This window comes from Rhinolophus hipposideros, assembly GCF_964194185.1.
Source record: "Rhinolophus hipposideros genome assembly, chromosome: 1".
NCBI classification, from domain to species: Eukaryota; Metazoa; Chordata; class Mammalia; order Chiroptera; family Rhinolophidae; genus Rhinolophus; species Rhinolophus hipposideros.
In genome coordinates, this window is record NC_138047.1 from 13,960,051 (window position 1) to 13,980,734 (window position 20,684).

The 20,684-nt window shown below is 35.1% G+C and overlaps 1 protein-coding gene across 1 annotated transcript in view; it reads left to right on the plus strand.

The window, feature by feature from the left end:
* The window catches only part of LOC308496070 (uncharacterized protein C10orf67, mitochondrial), a gene marked incomplete at both ends in the record, with an annotated part of 102,315 nt that overhangs the window by 73,920 nt on the left and 7,711 nt on the right, over nucleotides 1–20,684 (plus strand). The window contains 2 exons of the mRNA XM_081044706.1: nucleotides 2,585–2,672; nucleotides 5,455–5,538. Of these exons, the coding sequence (XP_080900832.1) occupies nucleotides 2,585–2,672; nucleotides 5,455–5,538 (172 nt within the window). The remainder of the gene's footprint in view (nucleotides 1–2,584; nucleotides 2,673–5,454; nucleotides 5,539–20,684) is intronic.

A 20,684-nucleotide genomic window follows, 5' to 3' on the forward strand; every position in this document is an offset into this window, starting at 1 on the left:
CCATAGTGGCTGCACCAATTTCCAATCACATCAACAGTGCATGAGGGTTCGCTTTTCTCAGCATCCTCACCAATACTTGTTTTTTGTTGATTTATTGATGATGGCCACTCTGACAGGTGTGAGGCAATGTCTCCTTGTGGCTTTAATTTGCATTTCTCTGCTGATTAGTAACGTTGAGCATCTTTTCATATGTCTGTTGGCCATCTGTATGTCCTCTTTGGAGAAATGTCCATTCAGGTTCCTTTAACCACTTGTTAATTGTATTGTTTGTTTATTTGGTGTTGAGTTGTATGGTTTTTGTATAAATTTTAGATATTACCCCCTTATCAGATGTACGATTGGCAAATATCTTCTTCCATTCAGTAGGACCTCTTTTCGTTTTATTCATGGTTTCCTTTGCTGTGCAAACACTTTTTAGTTTGCTGTAGTTCCATTTGTTTATTTTTTTCTTTTGTTTCCTTTTCCCAAGGAGACATATCAAAAAATATACAGAGGGCACCAAAAAATGTATACATATATATTTTTTAATTTTATTGGGTAATAGTGTGTTTTTCCAGGGCCATCAGCTCCAAGTCAAGTCGTTGTCCTCCAATCTAGTTGTGGAGGGCACAGCTCAGCTCCAAGTCCAGTGCTGTTTTCAATCTTTAGTTGCAGGGGGCGTAGCCCACCATCCCATGTGGAAATCGAACCGGCAACCTTATTGTTAAAAGCACGCACTCTAACCAACTGAGTTTACCGGCAACTCACTTATACACATTTTAAGAAAGGAAGAAACTATTAAAATTGTAATACTCAATATATACCAATAACAAAAGGTGAATACAAGTCACGTTTGACTTCTGCAATTACAAGAGGTGCTCAAAGTGGTTACCATCAGCATCTAGGCACTTCTGATTATGGTGAACTACTGCTTGAGCAACGTTGATCAAAGTGTCTATTTGTATACATTTTTTTGGCACCCCCAGTGTATTACTAAGAGCAATGTCAGAGAGTTTACTGCCTATGTTTTTTTCTAGGATTTTTATGGTTTTGGATCTTATACTTTAAGTCTTTAATTCATTTTGAGTTTATTCTTGTATGTGGTGTAAAAAGGTGATCCAGTTTCATGGTTTGGGTTTTTTTTTTTTTTTTGCATGTATCTGTCCAGTTTTCTCAACACCATTTATTGAATAAATTGTCTTGCCTCCTTTGTCAAAGATTAAATGACCATATAGGTGTGGTTTTATTTCTGGGCTCTCTATTTTGTTCCATTGATCTATTTGTCTGTTTTTATACCAGTACTGTGCTGTTTTGATTACTGTAGCCTTGTAGTATAGTTTGATATCAGGTAGCATGATACTCCAACTTCATTCTTACTGAAGATTGCTATGGCTATTTGGTGTCTTTTATGGTTCCATATAAATTTTTAGAATTATTTTGTCTAGTTCTGTGAAAAATGCCATTGGTCTTTTGATAGGGATTGCTTTGTGTCAATTAATCTATAGATTAATTGAATCTATAGATTGCTTTGTGCAGTATGGACTTATTAATGATGATAATTCTTCCCATCCATTAACACGTAATATGTTTCCATTTATTTGTATCTTCTTCAAAGGCCATATACGACAAACCCATAGCTAAGATCACACTCAACGAGAAAAAAAGCTAGAAACATTCTCCTTAAGATCACAACAAGGATGGCCACTTTCACCACTTTTATTCAACATCGTATTGGAACTCCTACCCACAGCAATCAGACAAGAGAAATATTTAAAAGACATCCAAATTGGAAAGGAAGAAATAGCACTTTCATTGTTTGCAGATGACACGATGCTATATAGAAGGAACCTCAAAGATTCCACCAAAAAACTGTTAGAACTGATAAATTCAGTATATTATCAGGATACAAAATTAATATTCAGAAAAAAGGTTAAACTTTTATATACCAATAATGAACTATCTGATAAGAAAGAAAAAATTACTGTGATTTTTTGTGTTGTTGTTCCTTTCTCTCTGCTAGCAAAAGTTGTCCACCATACCCTTAGGTTTCTCTGCAGAGCATGCTTTCCTGATAGAGAAGCTCCTGATTTTAGCATCATTTGCAATCCAGATAGGCTGAGAATTTCCCAAATTTTTGGTATACTTGTTGTGTTTCAATACATTGTCATTATTTTTGATGCTTAATTTCTCCAATCTTAAGGTAATTGGGGTCCTTTAAACTTGACTACTGTGTTCTTTTGACATAATCTTTAATGACTCCCATAAAAATAAAATGTCCCAGGCTCATCTCGTACATTTATTGCCTTAGTTCTAGAAATAGCCATTTCTGAAAGATGCCCTGGTTCATTTTAGGGAGAAATGTTTTTAAAACCACAGTCTTGGTGCTCATCGCCACTGTATAGCCACTGCTTCTGTGCCTTTCAGGGCTGGAAAATACGTGGTTTTAAAAATGAAAGAAGTAATACATACATATTCATATTTTAAAATTTTTCCTTGTCTTTTGTCTTACACTGAAAATTCTAGTTCCTAACATATGAACATAATGCTGATTTGCTTTATCCTATGATTTTCCTACATTTTATTTTCATGATTGCTTTTATTTCAGCTTTCATGTCCTTAAGAATGAGATGTTTATGAGGCACACATTGTACCGTCAGTTTGCAATGCTTGCTGACACATCTTTCAATTATAATGTAAGTATCTATAATGTTTAGATGCTATCTGTCTTTTTGATATTTGCACGTCTTTCTTAGTTAACATTTATTGAACCCCTGCCACTACGGGCTCTGGAGATAGTACATGGCAGTTACTCTGCTAGATACTGAGGGCGTAAGACAGAGTGCCTGAACCCAAACAGCTCAATCTGATGTGAGATATAGATGTATAAACAAACTGTTACAATGCAATATGGTTGAGCTATAATAAAGGCAAGTGAAATTTTCAGAGGAGGGGTGACTCATTTGAGCTGGGAAGTAACTGTCAGTCTGACCGTTTGTGAGCATGGATGAAATGTTGGGAAACATCAAAGTTCAAGACCCAAGTAGCCAGTCACTTCCAAAGGGAAAAAGGAGATTAAAGAATCTGTTTCTAATACTATGTCATTTATTTTCATATTAGAAGTCACCTGTAGATAAAGTCCAATTCTAAAATCGACTATTTTTTAACCTGTTAATGTTTCCACTTGGAGTTATAATTGTAAAAGTAAATGATGCCCAGTTTAGAAATATATCCAATAAATTTCAAATAATAACAAAATTAACATACTAAATTAACATCTGCTTCAATGCTACGTGTTCTGGGACAAGTCAAATTTGTGGGAAAGGACGCAAGAAGTATAAAATACAATCTCTTGCTTTGAGAGGCTTACAATCTAAAATCACTTTCTTTTTAAATTTACAACATATATTTTTCACTTAAAGACTATTTTCTAAACTTATGTGGCTGCAAGAGATCAAAGAACTTAGAGACATCGGTAAGATAACATTAAATAAATTCTAGTTTCAAACTAAATTTAGATAGTAATCTGAACCTTGTTAAGGATTTCAATAAGTAACTCCCTTGAAATGTTCCCAAACTGGTCTAAATAGATAGGAATATATAGTGTCTTTCTTCCCCTTCCGGTTTTCCGTTTCTCACCTGAAACTTACAATTTCAAGTGGAGTGCTCCTCCTTTTAGATATTTAATCATCTGGACAAATAAAACATTTGAGGACCCATAAGAATGCTGTGCCATTTAAAATCAGGCTTGTTTTAGGATTAGCTGGTAAACTTTTCTGGTCAAATTTGAATTGTCTGGGCTCTATAAAACAGACTTCTAAAACCTCAAAATGATACCTGTCCAAGCAGGTATCCAGTCTTCTTCTTGAGAAAAATCTTGGCCCTGCCCTCAGATGATCATGCAGTCTATCTTCCTAAAGAGGTGGGTGGTTCTCCATCTGGATTAGAATACATCTATGTGCCACTGCTTATCTGGGGTTCCAGGCCCTGAATCCTTATCTCTACACCCATACAGTATATAGGCACTCAAGAAACTAATCAGAGTGAATAGTATATATATATATTGAAGAAAAATAGACAGGGGAGAGAGGGAAAGAAAGAGTGATGAATAAGTGAATGAGTTTGGAGTACCCTAACATCTTCCCTTAGTTCCCTACACTCTAGTCATTCATCTACTCCACAAATATTTATTGAGCACAAATGTGTACCCAGCACCATGCTCTGTCTTGCAAATAAGACAGTGCACATAGCAAATATGGCTCCTTCCTTTATAGACTAAAAATTCCATGAGATCACGGACTGGTCTGTCTTATAAATTGTTTAACTCCCAGAGGTTAGAATAGTGCCAGAGCTACAGTATAGAAAGATAGATATTAATAAGGAAAAACTTTACATATTTGAATACATGCTATGAAAGAAAAGGTTTCTTATTATTGAGGTATATTTTACATACAATGAACTGCACAAATATTAAGTATATCATTTGAAGAGTTTTGACCTGTATAGTCATCACATAACGAAAGGGTAGAACATTTCCACCATCCCTGAAATTCTCCTTATATCCATTTCCAGACAGTAGCTTACCCAGATTCTCATGCCAGACAAACATTGTTCTGATTTCTGTCAATACAGGTTAGTTTGCCTATTCTTAAATTTATTGCAGATGGAATCATACAGTATATATTCTTGTATGTCTGGCTTATTTTACTCAGCATAGTGCTTTTAAGATTCATCCATGTTATTGTGTATATCTGTAACAATTATTTCTTTGTGTCGCTTCACAATATACTATCGTATGGAATAGACCATAATTTGTTTATCTCTTCCCCCCCTTGATGGACACATGAGCTGTTTCCAGTTAGGGGCTATTTTGGGGGAAAAAGCTGCTACAATCATTTTTGTACAAGTCATTTGGGGAAATATGGTTTTGAAACTCTTGAGTAAGAATGGAGAAGCTGGGGCATAGGAGTGTGTATGTTTGTCTTTATAAGAAATCACCAGTATTCCAAAGCAAAGGAATCATTTCACCGTCCCACCTGCAATATTTGAGGGTTTCTAGTGCTCCATATCTGATATTGTCAGTTTTTAAATTTTAACTATGCTAAAGTAGTATCTCACTGAAGTTTTAACTTGCATTTCCCTGATAATTAATGATGTTGAGCATCTTTTCATGTGCTTATTGGCCATTCTTAGATCTTCTTTTTGTAAAGGGACTATTCAAACTTTTTTTTTTTAATTGTGGTAAAATGCATATAACAAAATTTACCATCTTGACCATTTTAAAGTGTACAGTTCAGTAATATTAAGAACATTCACACTGTTGTGGAACAAATCACCAGAACCCCTTTTTTCTTACAAAATGGAAACTCTGTACCCGTTAAAGAACAACTACCTTTTCCCTCCCTCAATTTGTCTGTTTGTAATTACTATTGAGGTTGTTTTGTTTTTAACACAGTATGTACCTTTTATGTCTTTCAGAAAATAAAACCTTTATTTGTGCAGTCTAAAGTGAGCTTAGTAACAGATTTGGCATCTTCTGAAAGTAACAGTCGTACATCTTCGGTAGGTAGATTATTTTTTCCCTATTAAACATTTAATCAATCAGTATTATTCAGCCTCAGTAATGAAACTTTTTGGTTTAATCGACAGACAGACAACAATCAGATCTCCTTTCTGCCTTCATCAAAAGGTAACAATCTTTATTCTTGGAAAAAAGGTTCATACACAGAAAGAAAGGGTACTTAGTCTAGAATAATATTGCTTTTCTTTGTTATCCTGAGGTATTTGGTAGTCTAGGTAAACACATGACTTTCTTCAGAGAATTTATAAAACTAATAGATATACTGAATAAAAGAATGCTGATATGTATTTCTGAATATTGATTGCTGCTAATCAAAAATAAATTTAGTCATACTTCAAAACTCGAAACTCAGCTGGAATCATGTTTCACTTTTATTAGTTAAACTGCCAGCCCACCTGAAGCTCCTGTTAAGTTCCTATTTTTCCAATTTAACAATTAGAAGAAAAATATGACTATTTCGAGCATACTATCTCCTATCAGTCCTTACAAGACTTCAAATTGGACTCTTTTGAAACTGAAAGTATGTTTTGTCCGTAAGTTTCTATAAGTCTTTGGGGATACAACCATACTTCTTTTATTTAAACTTGGAAAGCAAAATAGATACCCTACTTATCACCACTTTCCTTAATGTTCTATGTTGTAAACAGTACGGCTGTGGGTGTTGAGTGGCAGGATGATTAAGTCAAATTAAAGAAATTCATAATTTACAGCTTATTATCAGGCTCTACTAAACAACTTGGATTAACAAAATATGACATTATTACTTTGAATTATTATTATTGATGATAACCAAAGGGTGTCAGTAATTTCTGTTTTTCATGTCTGGGGATGTTTTAAAGTAGACTCTTATAGTAAAATCTTTATGCAGGGGGAAGTGTGTGCTATGAGTTTAAATCCTGGATCCTACTTTTTGAAAGCTAAATCGATCTTCAGCAGAGAGGAACCTCTCTTCTGAGCCTCCATGCAGTGGAGAGCAGAGAGGCTATTTCTGTAGTGCTTCTATGAATCGGCAGTATCTATTCCAGAAGTGCCAGCCTGGGTACATAAGAATATTTCAGCAGTCAGTGTTGGCTGACTCCTGGGCCTGCATTTAGGTTACAGTAAGGCTCAGACAGCATGCAACTACTACCTTCAAAAGGTATCAGTATTTAAATAAGTGATTAGGTCTGTTGAGTTGTTGAAAATCCCAATCCATATAGCAAATTATTTCTAAAACATCGTAATGTATGAGGAGAAGGGAGGCTCTCATGATTTATCATGAAAATATAGCTTGTTGATTTGTAATCTGTAGTTGGCCTGAAATTTTAATTAGGCAGTTTAATTAACAGAAGCATTTCATCTCCCAAAAATTCAGTTGAGGAGTTGGCATTCAAAGTTGATTTTCCTCAGCCAAGCAAACCATTTTTTCAAAGGTTCATCTGAAGTAGTACAAATAAACTTTGATGACCACCTAGAACATAAGGCAGCCCCAGCTAAAACTGACATCACTCCTTTTCCTCAGTCCTAAAAATGCAAAATGTAGAGTTATTTCCACCCTGTCTACAGAAAATTCTTCTAAATTTCATTAGTCTACTTTTTTGCCTTACTAATAAAATTGAATGTAAATGCTTTTCTATGATCCATAATTTTGCAGTATGCCACAAAGCTCATCATTCTGAAAATGAATCTGCTTTGCAGAGGAGACCTAAGTGACAGTGTTCACACCAAATGCCTCTGTACATAATCCTGAAATGTCAAAGATACAGCTTTGACAGGTCATGTTCTTCCCCCTGAAGTTAGTGTGGGGAAATAATCCGGTTAACAAGTTTCTGGTTAATTGGGTTCTAGTAATCCAAAGCTTACTAGATATAAGTTTTCTTTTTTAAATGAATAAAAACAAATTAATAAATACTGGGAGCAAAGTTCAATTACAAATTTACTAATTTGGGGAGTAAATTAATCTTTTCATTAGGAAGCACAGTCTTTAATGGTTATAACTACTGAGTGGCATTCATACTAGGTGTTCCAAGGGCCAAATTGTCTTCACGAAAGAAGTCACTCCAAGTTTCCTAGGTATTTTGGAAGGTTGAGTACCCTTCTGCAGGCCTCTAAGAAATAGTTTAATACGTTATTAGTGTTTGCAAGCATAAATTCACAAATACATTATTAAAGAGGCATTTGGTTACATGATTAGTCTGTACCTGACTTATAGACATATCTTTATTACTTTCTATAACGTGAGGGGTTACTGTAACCTATCTGGTGACAAAAGCCAAGTTGAACTTTCTAAAGTCACTGTGTATTGACTTCCATATTTTAGAATATGTAATTAGAATATTAATATTTTAAGTACCCTGTTGAATATTTATCCTTCCTCTTACAGCACCTTCATTGGAATCAAAGATTGAGGTTCTTAAGTCGTACTTTCACATCACAAGATGCTTATTAAAATTGTGTGTAGCTAACATTTAGTGGATGTACGAGGTGTGGTCAAACAATGCAGTGAATGTTTAAATAAAAATATGTATTACAGTAAATGACACATGGCCATTAATCCCCCTCAAAATACTCCCCCTCGCTTTGAACACTCTTATCCCATTGCTCTTGCCACTTTCTGAAGCAGTTCTGGAAGTCCTCTTCCATGAGTGTCTTTAGTTGCACTGTCGTGGTTGCCTCAATGTCCTGAATCATCTTGACTTTGGGGAAGAGCCAGAAGTCACACAATGCCAGATCCGCTGAATAAGGTGGATGAGGACACATTATGTTTTTATCTGACAGAAATGCCGTATACCAGAAGTGATGTGTGACACAAAGCCTTGTCATGATGGAGGATGATTTCCTGCACACCTTAAAACGCACCTTTCAACCGTAGCTCACATCCGACTGCACTGAACAAGTTGAAACTTGTTGAACAAGTTGAAACACACCGTCACTAAGGTTTGACATGCTGCATATTGAAGATCTCAGCTTTTCCCTTGAATGGCACTCAGCAGCAGTATTCACCGTATATTTTGATCACAACGGGAAAGCCTCCATGTCACACATCGCTTCTGGTATGGCAACTTATGTCAAATAAAAACATTACAGTGTGTCCTCATTCACCTTATTCCCGAATCTAGCACTGTGTGACTTCTGACTCTTCCCCAAAGTCAAAATGACCATGAAAGGTAAACATTTTGAATGGATTCAGGACATCGAGGCAGCTATGACAGTGCAACTAAAGACATTCATGAAAGAGGACTTCCAGAATTGTTCCAGAAAGTGGCAAGAATGATGGGATAAGTGTGTTTGAAGTGAGGGGGAGTATTTTGAGAGGGATTACTGGCAATGTGCCTTTTACTATAATAATTTTTTTAAATTTAAACATTCATGTATTTTTTAAAAATTTTTTATTGGGGAATATTGGGGAACAGTGTGTTTTCCCAGGACCCATCAGCTCCATGTCAAGTTGGTATTTTCAATCTAGTTGTGGGGGCACTGCTCAGCTCCAGGTCAAGTCATTGTTTGCACTCTAGTGGAGGGCACAGCTCACTGGCCCATGTGGGAATCGAACTGGTGACCTTTTGTTATGAGCACTGTGCTCTAACCACTGAGCAAACCGGCTGCCCAAAACATTCACGTATTTTTTGACCATACCTCGTAAGTACGATTCTAAACATCTTTCAGGTTTATAACTCCTGTCCTCACAGAACTCTATGAGGTAGGCACTTTTGCTTACCCCAATTTACAGAGGAGACGGTTGGACAAAGAGGGGTTTACTAAGCTGCCATTGTTGCACTGCAAATAAATGGAGTGGTTGGAGTCAAACCCAGATAGTATGGCACCCGAGCCCAGGCTTGTCACCACTCAGTTATATTGACTTGCTAGAAGACTCATGCAGGACAACGTGTTGTCCCATTTTCAGCAACACACAATGGGAAAATATGTGCTGTAACAGAAAGGCTTTGGAGATGTACAGACTTCAGTTCCCATCTCAGTTTCAGCGACTTACTCACTGGGGGACTTCATTTCAATTTTCTCTGCTACATAAAATGGAGATGGTGACCCCACCTCATAGCTTTATGATGAGGGTTAAGTGAGATAACACATGGGACATATTTAGTTAACCTGTATCCCTACCTTTCTTCCTGAGCTATTGATAATATAATCCCTAGGTCCCCCAAATAAAGTCTGGCAAACGTACGTTTCAACTTGCCACACTAGAGTCATAATAACCTAAACAGTAGGCTAAAGATTTAAAAGAGTAGTCACTCCATTAGTTCTTTAAAACTAATTTTGTACCAGGCATAAGAATAAAATCCATCATTAGTATTAAAATATACATTAAATATTTCACAAAGAGTGAAATAAAACAAAAAATATAATTTAAAACAATGTTACATCAGGTGATATATCTTTCCTAAGCAGATTGAAAATGATTTTTTGTTATGCTACAAGTTTTAATCCAACAAATTCTAAAGAGAACAACAGAGAGTCACTCATGCAACATAGGAAAAGAGATAAAGCGATAAACAAATCTTTGTTAATAGAAAGGAATAAAAAATGAGGTACAATACTATCTGCAAAATTTCAAAGCACTTTTTTTTACTTGTAATTATCCCAAGAGAGCCCAGGTAACATTATTAATTTGTTTGCTACTTAAGTGTGATAAAATTTGGGATCTGAGCTGCCCATTGTGTACTGTGCACTGCCACAGATTTTATGTACTCAAGAAGACCTTTCTCACAGTCCAGAAATTAGGTGCTATTGACATTGTAATCTGTGGAAATGTCCTTAATGAGTCCCAAAGACATGAATCTCATAGATAAAACCTCAAAGCAACAGTGACTCTTTAAGTGGCTTGTCGGTAAGAGAAAGCTCAAACATAAATATCTAAAACACAGGATGAACACAAATTCAAACCTAGATTACATTGTGTTGTTAATTCTCTGAGGTTTTAGGGAGAAACAGCAAAGAGGTCATTTTAAAGGCTTTTGAAGAATAGTAGAACAATTGCAATATATTTGAAAGAATTTTAAAATCTTTTTTTCACCCTTTGAAACTTTGGACCCGAAAAGTATATTTTTACTAAGTGTAGTTTCCACCAACTTACGAAATAAATATTAATTGAAAGACTTCAGTTGCTTCTGTTTTTGTTTCAAACACAAAATATTGTAAAAGTCACACAAGAAATTGGAACTTAGATAAAAGATAAAAAGAAATTTTTGGCATTGTTTTATATATAGTTTCTAGACTTCAACTATAATTAATATAATTTAGTAAGCTTTTAAAATTCATATCGAAATGCATATTTTATAACTTTACTACATGTATATGTAAACAATATATGTCATAGTTTAGCATGCAACTGATGGCTATAAAAATGTTGGAAGAAGGAATTAATCAATGAAATATGAGTTAAGTACCAGGACTAACCTGATTTACTAAATATAATGTATTAAGGGGTCTGTAAATGTTACTGACATCACTGCCATCAGTTTTTCTTCTATTTTCCTTATTGTTGCCAATTACCTATTATTCAAATGGTATATTTTTAAGTTATGTATGTCATCCTTGTCTTTTGAGAGTTGGGCTGATTCTCAACTATCTTTTCTTAAAAATTTTCCTTGTTCTTTATACTTGTATTCTAAAATATTTTCTTTTTTATATTTTTCAACTTTTAATCATGAATTTTTAAAATTAAATTTATTGGGGTGACATTGGTTAATAACATTACATAAGTTTCAGATGTAAAATTCTATAATACATCATCTGTATATTGCATTATGTACTCTCCACCGAAGGTCCCGTGTCCTTCCATCACAATATATTTGACCAACCCTTTTCCCTCCTCAACCTCCTCCTACCCCACGTCCTTTTTGGTAACCATCATACTGTTGTCTGTGTCTATGAGATTGTTTGTTGCTTTCTGTTTTATATCCCACATATGAGTGAAATCATATGGTTCTTGTCCTTTTCCATCTGACTTATTTCACTTAACATGCTCAAGATCCATCCATGTTGTTGCAAATAGCAGCATTTTATCCTTTCTTATGGTTGAGTAGTATTCCATTGTATACATGTATCACATCTTCTCTATCCAATCATCCATCAGAACACACTTCGGTTGTTTCCATGTCTTGGCTACCATGAATGATACTGCAATGAACATAGGTGTACCTATATTTCTAAAGATATTTTCTACTTGAGGCATGGGATTTATGATATTAGAGAATAAATTAAAAACTGGAAGGTCAGCTGCGTATTACTTAGTATACCTTTCCAAATACAGGGAATTCTCAATGGCATAGAAAAGAGTCATGATGATCAAATGGATTTGAGAATTAATCACAAAATTCAGAAGTTCTCTATCTAACTGAAGTTCTGTCAATACATCAGATAAGAGATTGAAAAAAGGAAAAAATGAGAATTAAAGGTAATCCATGTAAAAAAAAAAAAAGGTAATCCATGCTTTGAAAATTTGGTGTTAATCTGAAATAAGTAAGCAGGCAAATTACTTTGAATTTATAAGCTCATAAACATTTAGTAGAAAAAAGATCAGGACTAATAGATATTAATAATATACTTTATTAATTTGATGAGCTGTTTTGTATTAATTCAGTCTAATGATGCTTTTAAGTATACATAGACAATGTTTCATTTAATAAATGCCACTAAGAACATTTCTAATTATGTCCCAAACTGGTACTTAGAGCTCTCCAAACCATGAAGCATGAGACAAGAATGCTTTCTTTTTTTAGAGAATTTTTATAAGAGTTTATGTGAGCCAAACTGATAACATATGCCAAGGAGCAAGATTTCAAATGCTTCATTTCACAGCAAGGGCTGGAGGGACAGCACCATTGTCCCTGTGTTGAGCCCTCTTCCCATTATTACTGTTGAGTGTTGGATTTTGTGTTTTTTCCCCTTCTTTTGCCTCCCCCCCACACTTTGGTTCAAGCTGTTGTTTCTCAGTCTAGTTGTGTAGGACACAGCTCCCTGGCCCATGCTGGTATTATGAGCCTTGTGCCCCCCACCTCTGGCTGCTCATGGCAGCCCAGCTCCAGGGAGAGTTGTTGTTCACAATCGTAGCTGTAGAGGGCGCAGCTCGCTTGGCCATGTGGTTTGGCATTAGGAGCAGTGCGCTCCAACCACCTGAGCCACCGGGCCGGCCCCGATTTTGTATTTTGATCTTGATTCCAACAAACTTGCTGAACTCTATTGTTCTAATAGTTTGTCTGAAAAGTCTCTTATCATTTTTATTTAGACAACTGCATCATTTATAATTTAAAAGTCTGTGTCTTCCAATCTTTATGTACTGCTTATTTTTTCTTTTCTTATTGCACTTGCTAGGGTTGTCAGTATAATGCTGAAGAGAGCAGTAGTGAATGGCACCCTTGTCTTGTTTCTCTCTTCATAAGACAGTTACTAAAATGTCACCACTAAGTGTGATATAGATTTGTCATAGCTATTCTTTATCAAGTCAATAAAGGTATTTTCTATTTGCAGATGCTAAGAGTTTATAACAAACTGATGGCTAATTTTTATCTCTACCTATTGAGCTAATATTTGTGACATTTCTCTTTTTAATCTGCTAATGTTAAAATATGTGAATTTTCTCATGTTGACTCATACTTACATTTACTCATTTTTTGAGGACATAGATAGCTTTAATTTTACAGTATTTTATTTAGGATTTTTCTTCTGAGTTTGGTCTATAAATTTTTCACTTGAACTACCCTTATCTTAGTTTGGGTATAAAAGTTTTACTAGACTCATAGAAAGAATTGGTTAGTTCTACCTCTTCTTTGAGACTGGATAAGTTTGTATAAAATAGCATTATCTGTTCTTTGACGATACAAAAAAATATACCTGTCAAAATGGCCTTTGTCTTTTATGAATGCAGGAGAGATTTTTGAATGCTAGTTTAGTTTCTTTAATGGTTATCAGCTTACTATTTTTTATTGAGTCAATTTCAGCAACATTTTTTTCTAGATAATTAATCCATTTTATCTAGGTTTTCAAATATATTGAGGTAAAGTTGTTCACTGTATTCTCCTATGAATTCTACAATCTCTGCAATTATGTCCCCTTTTCTGTCCCTAACATTATTTTATATATTTGCCATTTGTTTGTTCTTCATCCTGCTAAAGTATTTTATAAATTTTAGTCTTTTCTAAAACTAATTTTTTGTTTGTTAATTTTCTCTACTGTTTTTTCATTTTCTGATTTATGTATTTTCTCTATTATTTCCTTCTATTTTTTAAAAAAAAATTCTGTTTTTTCTCTAACTTACTGATTTCTTTGCATTTTTACTATATTTTAATAAATGCATTTGACTCTAAAAAGTATTTAGTTGCATCCCATAAATTTTGACATATAATACTTCAATTGTTGCTTAGTTCTAAATATTTTATTAACTTCATGATTGCCTTTGTAACATGTGAGCTTTCACACATGCTTTGTTGAGATTGCTTTACTTTTAATTAATGACTTCAAATTTAATTCCTTTTAAGTCAGAGATTGTGATTTGTAAGACATTGATCCTTGAAAATTTGTACAGATTTCCTTTGTTAAGTACTCTGCACTTCATATGACCTTGAAAATGATTTTTATTCTCTCTTGTTTTGAGTGTGGATTTCCGTATCTATTAGGTCATCTTATTAATTTGAGTATTTTCTAGTGTTTCTAATCTATGCTTAATTTCTTATTTTTCTGAAAGAATATAAAAATGTCTCACTATGTCTAAGAATTTATCAATGTCTCTTAGTAACGGTCAATTTTTTTTTTACATATTTCAAGGCTATATTAAATGTATCCTAACTTATAATATTTTTTTCTTGGTGGATTGTTGCATCCATTGTTCCTCTTTATTTCTAGTAATTCCTTGATGCCTTAAATTCTTTTGGGTCTTACATAAACAACACTATAGTAGCTTTCTTTTTTATTAATATTCACATTACTATATCTCTTTTTCATTCTTTTATTTCCAATCTCTTTATGACTATATTTGATTTTTCTCTTTTGAGCAACTTAAAACTAGACCTTTTTCTTTTTAGCTCTCTGATAAGATCTACTTTTTAACAGATGAATTTATTCTATTTACAATAATTACAATTATTGGTAAATTTAAACTTATTTCTACCATCTTACTTTCATATTTTCTGATATTTTGCTCTACTTCCTATTGTTTACTTTCATGCTTTCCTTTAGATTGATATTTTCTGTATTCCTGTGTTTTCCCCTCTGCTGGTTTGAATGCAACAAGTTCTGTTTCTTTTTTTTTTTTTAGTGTATATGTGTAAGTATATGTGCATGTTTTAGTACATAAGTATGTTAAAAAGTATTATTACTTTGATAATTTGTTTAGTGAGGGTCAATTGATGGTAAATTCTGTTTGTCTTAATTTTTAGTTTAGTAAGATGTGAAATTCTAAGTTGGCAGTTATTTTTTCCTTCACATTTTGTTGTTGTATCATTACCTTTCGGCCTCTGCTCAGGGTTATGTGAAGTCTGTTGTCAATTTGTCAATAATTTGTGGTCATTTTATGTTCTCTTTATGGTAGCTTTTAAAGTAGTAGTAGTTTAGTCTTTATTCTGAATGGTCTGTAGTTTTATTATAATGTATTCAATGGTTTATTTATCTTTATTAATATTCAGAATATAATTTGCATCTGATGATTCATATCATTCTTTACTTCTAGAAATTTCTCAGCTGCTATCTTTCCAGATATTGCTTATACAACATCTCTACATTATTTTCTTCTGAAGCATCTCTCTGTCTCTTCTCCATGCCTCTAATCGAAATTTTCTAATTTTTATATTTCTTTCTTTATTGTGCATATGGGTGGATTCCTCAATACTATCTTTCAACTTTCTGAGTCTTTTTTCAGCTGTTCCCAACTTATCCCATGGTTTAATGTTTCTTTTTAGTGACATTTTTAGTTATTTTTTTCATAGTCACAAGTTCTGTTTTATTCTGGCCTGTTTTGTATCATCACTTATTTTTTTTTAATGGATGCTATCAAATATTTCTTTGAGCATACTAAACACACACATTTTAAAATCTTTGTCAGATTATTTCATCAACTGAAATTTATTTGGAGTGAATTCATGTTCTAATGGTTTATCTTGCTGTTGTCTTTCCGAGCACCCTACGATTTTATTTATATCAAAACATTGGTTTACAGGCTATTTTTTTCTCATTCCTTCTTTCCCTCTTTCTTTCCACTTGAATATAGTTCTGTGACTACTTCCATTTGTTCCAGTCTCACTCTCAATTCGCAAGCAGTTCTTATAAGCTTGAGGGAGCTTGTTCTGCTGTGACATGAGGGTATTGAAGCCCCCAAGCCATCAGGTGGCTTGGCTCAGTTCCTATGTGAAAAGTAAGTTTTTGCTCTTGAGCCTTCCCAGGCCATAGCTTTCTATAAACCACAGCCCTGTGTTATAAACTGTTTTTGTTCCCTCCCACCACCTCAATTTCCTTTAATTCAAGCTTCTGACTTCAAGGAGTGAATTTGTTCTTTACCTAACATGATGCACATTTAGCCTCTGTTACCAAAAAAGGAGCTTTAAGTCAGTATAAATTTCTGCAGCTGGAACCAAACAGGCTAGTGGTGTCATCCTGTGTATTAGTTTCCTATGGCTGCTACTAATATAACAAAGTACAGCAAACTGGGTGACTTAAACCACAGAAATGTATTGTCTCACAGCTCTGGAGGCTAGAACTTCGAAATTAAAGTGTTGGCAGGGTTGTTTCCTTCTGACAGCTGTGAGGGAGAATCAGTTTCTATGCTTCTCTCCAAGCTTCTGGTAGCCTTGAGTGTTCCGCTTGTAGATGACGTTCTCCCCGTGTCTTCACATTGTCTTCTTTCTGTGTGTATCTGTATCTGTGTACAAATTTCCCCCTTTTCTGAGGACAAAGACACATTAGATTACGGCCCACCTTAATGACCTCATTTTAACTTTATCATCTGCAAGGACCCTATTTCCAAATCAGGTCACATTCACAGGTACAGGAGCCAGGACTTCAACATCTTTTAGGGGACACAATTCAATGCCCAATATTCTGGTTCATTGCTTTACATTTCTTTACCAGAGAACTATTTATCTTGTTTTGCCCAGTATGTCTTTGTATTTTTTCTTCTTAAACTGTATTTATCATGTCCATGTGGTAAACTAAATTGTGAACTCCCTCCTTCCCGCACCAAAAAAGTTGTGTGCATTCACACCAGTTTTCTTCATGTTTCTGAACCAAAGATCTTTCATTTGATTTCAGCCTTACTTACATCTATGATCTATTCTAAGAATATTTTACATTATGAACTGTGGCTACAGTTATTATCTTATGCATCAAAAGCATGCATTAAATATCTGCCACTTTTTAAAAGAACATTTTAAAAGTCTGTTGTGTCATAGTAAAAGTCTTCTCCTGTGGTGTTTCGTCTGTGAAATGCGCAATCAGTTACCATTGCCAGAAAAGGATGTGTTATGTGCTGAACTGTGTCTCCTACCCCCAAAAAGTGATGTTGACATCTTAACCCCCAGTTCCTGTGAATGTGACCTTATCTGTAATATAGGGTCTTTATTGATTTAATCAAGTTAAAATGAGCTCATTAGAGTGGGTCCTATTCCAATATTACTGGTGTCCTTATAAGAAGTGGGAATTAGGACACAGAGATACACAGGGAGAACACTATGTGACACAGAGACAGAGATGGGAATGGTGCAGCTGCAACCCAAGGAACATCAAGGACTATGGCCACCACCACAAGTCAGGAAGAAGCAAGGGAGGATTTTACCCAGAGTCTGAGAGGGAGCATGGTCCTGCCAACACCTTGATTTGGGACTTTCAGCCTCCAGAACTGTGAGGGAACAAGTGCGTGTTATTTTAAGCCATCCAGCTTGTGTTACTTTGTTACAGCAGCTCTAGGAAGCTAATAAATTACAGGATGGTAATATAATAGCTTCCATGGCATCCCCATTAAATGGACACAGCCACTGGCCCAAATGAGTTCAGTGACCTTATGTTTCCAGTTTGCATTACATCTTAAGGTAAGGAGTTCTACCACTTACTTCCCACCATACAGGAGCCATTTCCTGTTGATTGATTAGAAAACTACTTCTGCTAAGCTTCAAAATACATTGCACTATTAAAGAATCAAACATGATAAGGCCTGTGTATAGATATGCCTGCCACTTCCCTGGCAGTTAGTAAGTGGTCAAAAAGTGTTAAATAAAACTGAATCTGAAGTTCACTCCACTGAGACTCATAATTTAGGTTCTTAGGAACTTAGGTTCTTACCTCATAGCAAACCTCTTTGTTCTCAGACTAATGAGGCCCATCCTGCCCAGTTTCCTTTTCCTATAAACACATCCACGCCTCCTTTTCTTACTCTTTCTTCCCTTCCTCTTCAAGTAAGTGCCCTGTGGTCCTCCTTACCTTTTGTGTTAGCCCTGCAGAGAGCAACTGGAACCTGCTTTCTCCCTTCTCTGGCTCCAGGTTACTCCACTTGCCTTCTGGCTTCACATCTTGCTGATACTGCTATTCCCTAAGTCATCAGAATCCTTCAAATGCCAAATACAGTTTCTAGTCCTTCTCTCACTTGACCTCAGCCTTTCATTTTGTTACTAATGAGCTTTCCTTAATTCTTGAAGTGCTCTTCTGTTGACTTCCAAGACACCAGCCTATTCTAGTTCTCCTACTTCTCAGAGCATCTTTCTCAGTCTCTCCTGGTTATTCAATTCTGACCCTGCTCTGAGTATTAAGTGTTGGGGTCACTAAGGATTTCATTCTTTGGTTCAACTTTATACACTTTGTTATTCCCGTTTAATTCTTCAATAGGTATCTATGGTTTTCAGTATAAAATCAAGTTCTTCAGTTTAGCCTCTCTCCTACATGAGTTCTCTAATCTAGTCGTAAAAAAATGACTTGCTGTTCCCTGCTATTTCATGCTATTCCATGCTTCTCTGCCTTTCTACAAGTCTTCACCAAGGTGGGTCTTCTGCCTGGTCCTGCTGGTCTCATTCATATTCTGTGGTTAGCTGGCCACCAGTGGCTTCAGGCTGGCTGTCTGCTGGGGTGGCAGAGATAATCAGATCTTGTAGTTCTCATCTCGGAGCAGGCTAACGCAGTCCTGCTTTCACAGTGGTCTCAGGTTTTGCAGAAAAAGAGAGCAAGCTCCAATGCATAAGAAATGTCCAAGTATCTGCTGGCACCACATGTGCTCCTGTTGCACTAGCCAAACCAAGTCTCATGACCAAGACCAGAGTCACTGTGGGAGGGGAAGGCTGTGGATACCATGGGGGACATACTACATAATCTTTTAGGTTTCACCTTCTCCTTATTAATCCATCCATCCATTCATTCATTCCAAGGACTTTATGAACACCTACTAGAAGCAAATCCCTGGGCTAGACACTGAGGATGCAGAGAGTCTTCTCAGTGCTTAGAATTTATATTCTAAGACTGACATTCGAAGACTATCACATTCAGTGAAACTAATACCAAGATATACCAGAGGTCCCACCAGGTAAGGTGGGCCTCAGAAGGCCTCTTTGCATTCTTCACCATTGCTGCAGAAATTGCTACCTCATTACCCAAGGTTGTCTGTTAGAAGCCTCTTCCCTCTGAGGTTGGGGGAACTGGATGAAGGTGGTCAAAGGTACAAATTTCCAGTTATAAAATAAATAATGTAATGTAATGTACACTACGATGACAATAGTTAAGACTGCTATATATTTGAAGATGTTAGGAGAGTAGATACTGAGTTCTCATCACAAGGAAAAAATTGTTGTTTTTTTAAATTTGTATCTATATGATATGGATGTTAACTAAATTTATTGGGGTAATCATGTCACAATATATTTAAGTCAAGTCATTATGCTGTACCCCTTAAATTTACACAGTGCTATTTGTCAGTTATAGCTCAATAAAACTTGGTGCGGGGGTAGGGAGGAGAGAATAATCAAAAATCAAAATATAGAAACAAAATTTAAAATGTGTTTCCAGTGTGTACATTTTTAAAATGATCATTGAAAAATTACTGTATTTCTTTGGTAACCTATAAATATCAAGCATGAAATTAAGTAAAAATAGCATTTCTGCAAAATATCCCAAGTCAAAGGTGGGTTATAGGAGCAGTTAACATTTTATCCTTAGGATGCAAGTTTTTTGCTTGCTTATAGGATTGTATAGCTGCTGTAACTTCAAATTCATACTTGTGAAAGTTACATACACTAGAAGTCCAAATGAAATTCCTTTTAAAAATAACTATCTGAAGCTTCCATATTAAGTAGATTTATTTTTCCCTAGAATTAAAACAGATTGCATTGGGAACCCAGTCTTTCATTAAGATGGGGATGGGGAATAGAGTTGCGCCTGCATTTTCTCACAAAAGGCACAATGTGAAACGCATCTGTGAACATTGCATAATTTGTTATGTTTTACAAAGAGGTGGGTTTTTGTTATACACATACCAAAGCTATTTGGTACTGTTTCACCAATGATCTCTATTCAGGTCCAGAAAAGAAATTGGCCTCAGAAGAGTGAAAGGAGAGTAAATTTTTCTTTAAAAATTAGATACAGATTATCACTTCAAAATGCAGGAGGGAATTTTACAAGTGACGGTGCACTGATTAGCTTTCCAATGGACATCCAGTCCTTTATGAAACACATACTAGCTGTGGTCAGCTGTGACCAATGTGGTTTATTACTCTCCAGAAGAGCTGAACTGAGATTACCCATCTAATTTAATTGAGAAATGTTGGGTGAACTTGAACTGTTTCATGGACATGAATGACCAGAGAATTTATTTGATACGACATTAAAGGCTGAATATGGTAACTATCTCTTTGATGGTTTGATACAGTCATTTCTTTACCTCATTAGCATGTCTTTCATTTTTTGTTGTTATTACTATTCTGATGATTACATGAACAGCTTAAATAAAATAGGAAAAAAAATTCTGTACATCATTATGAAAAATTATGAACATTTACCTTTCTTGGTAAATATTCATGACAGTTTTTATGTAGTGCAATCTTTAAAAAGCGACATCAGTTTTCAGGTAAAAGAACCTAAACATGATTAAATTATGGAAAAATTAATAAATCCACTGTGTTTTCATGTGATAGTCCCTAAATTATTTTTAAATATTATCTTCTGGTTT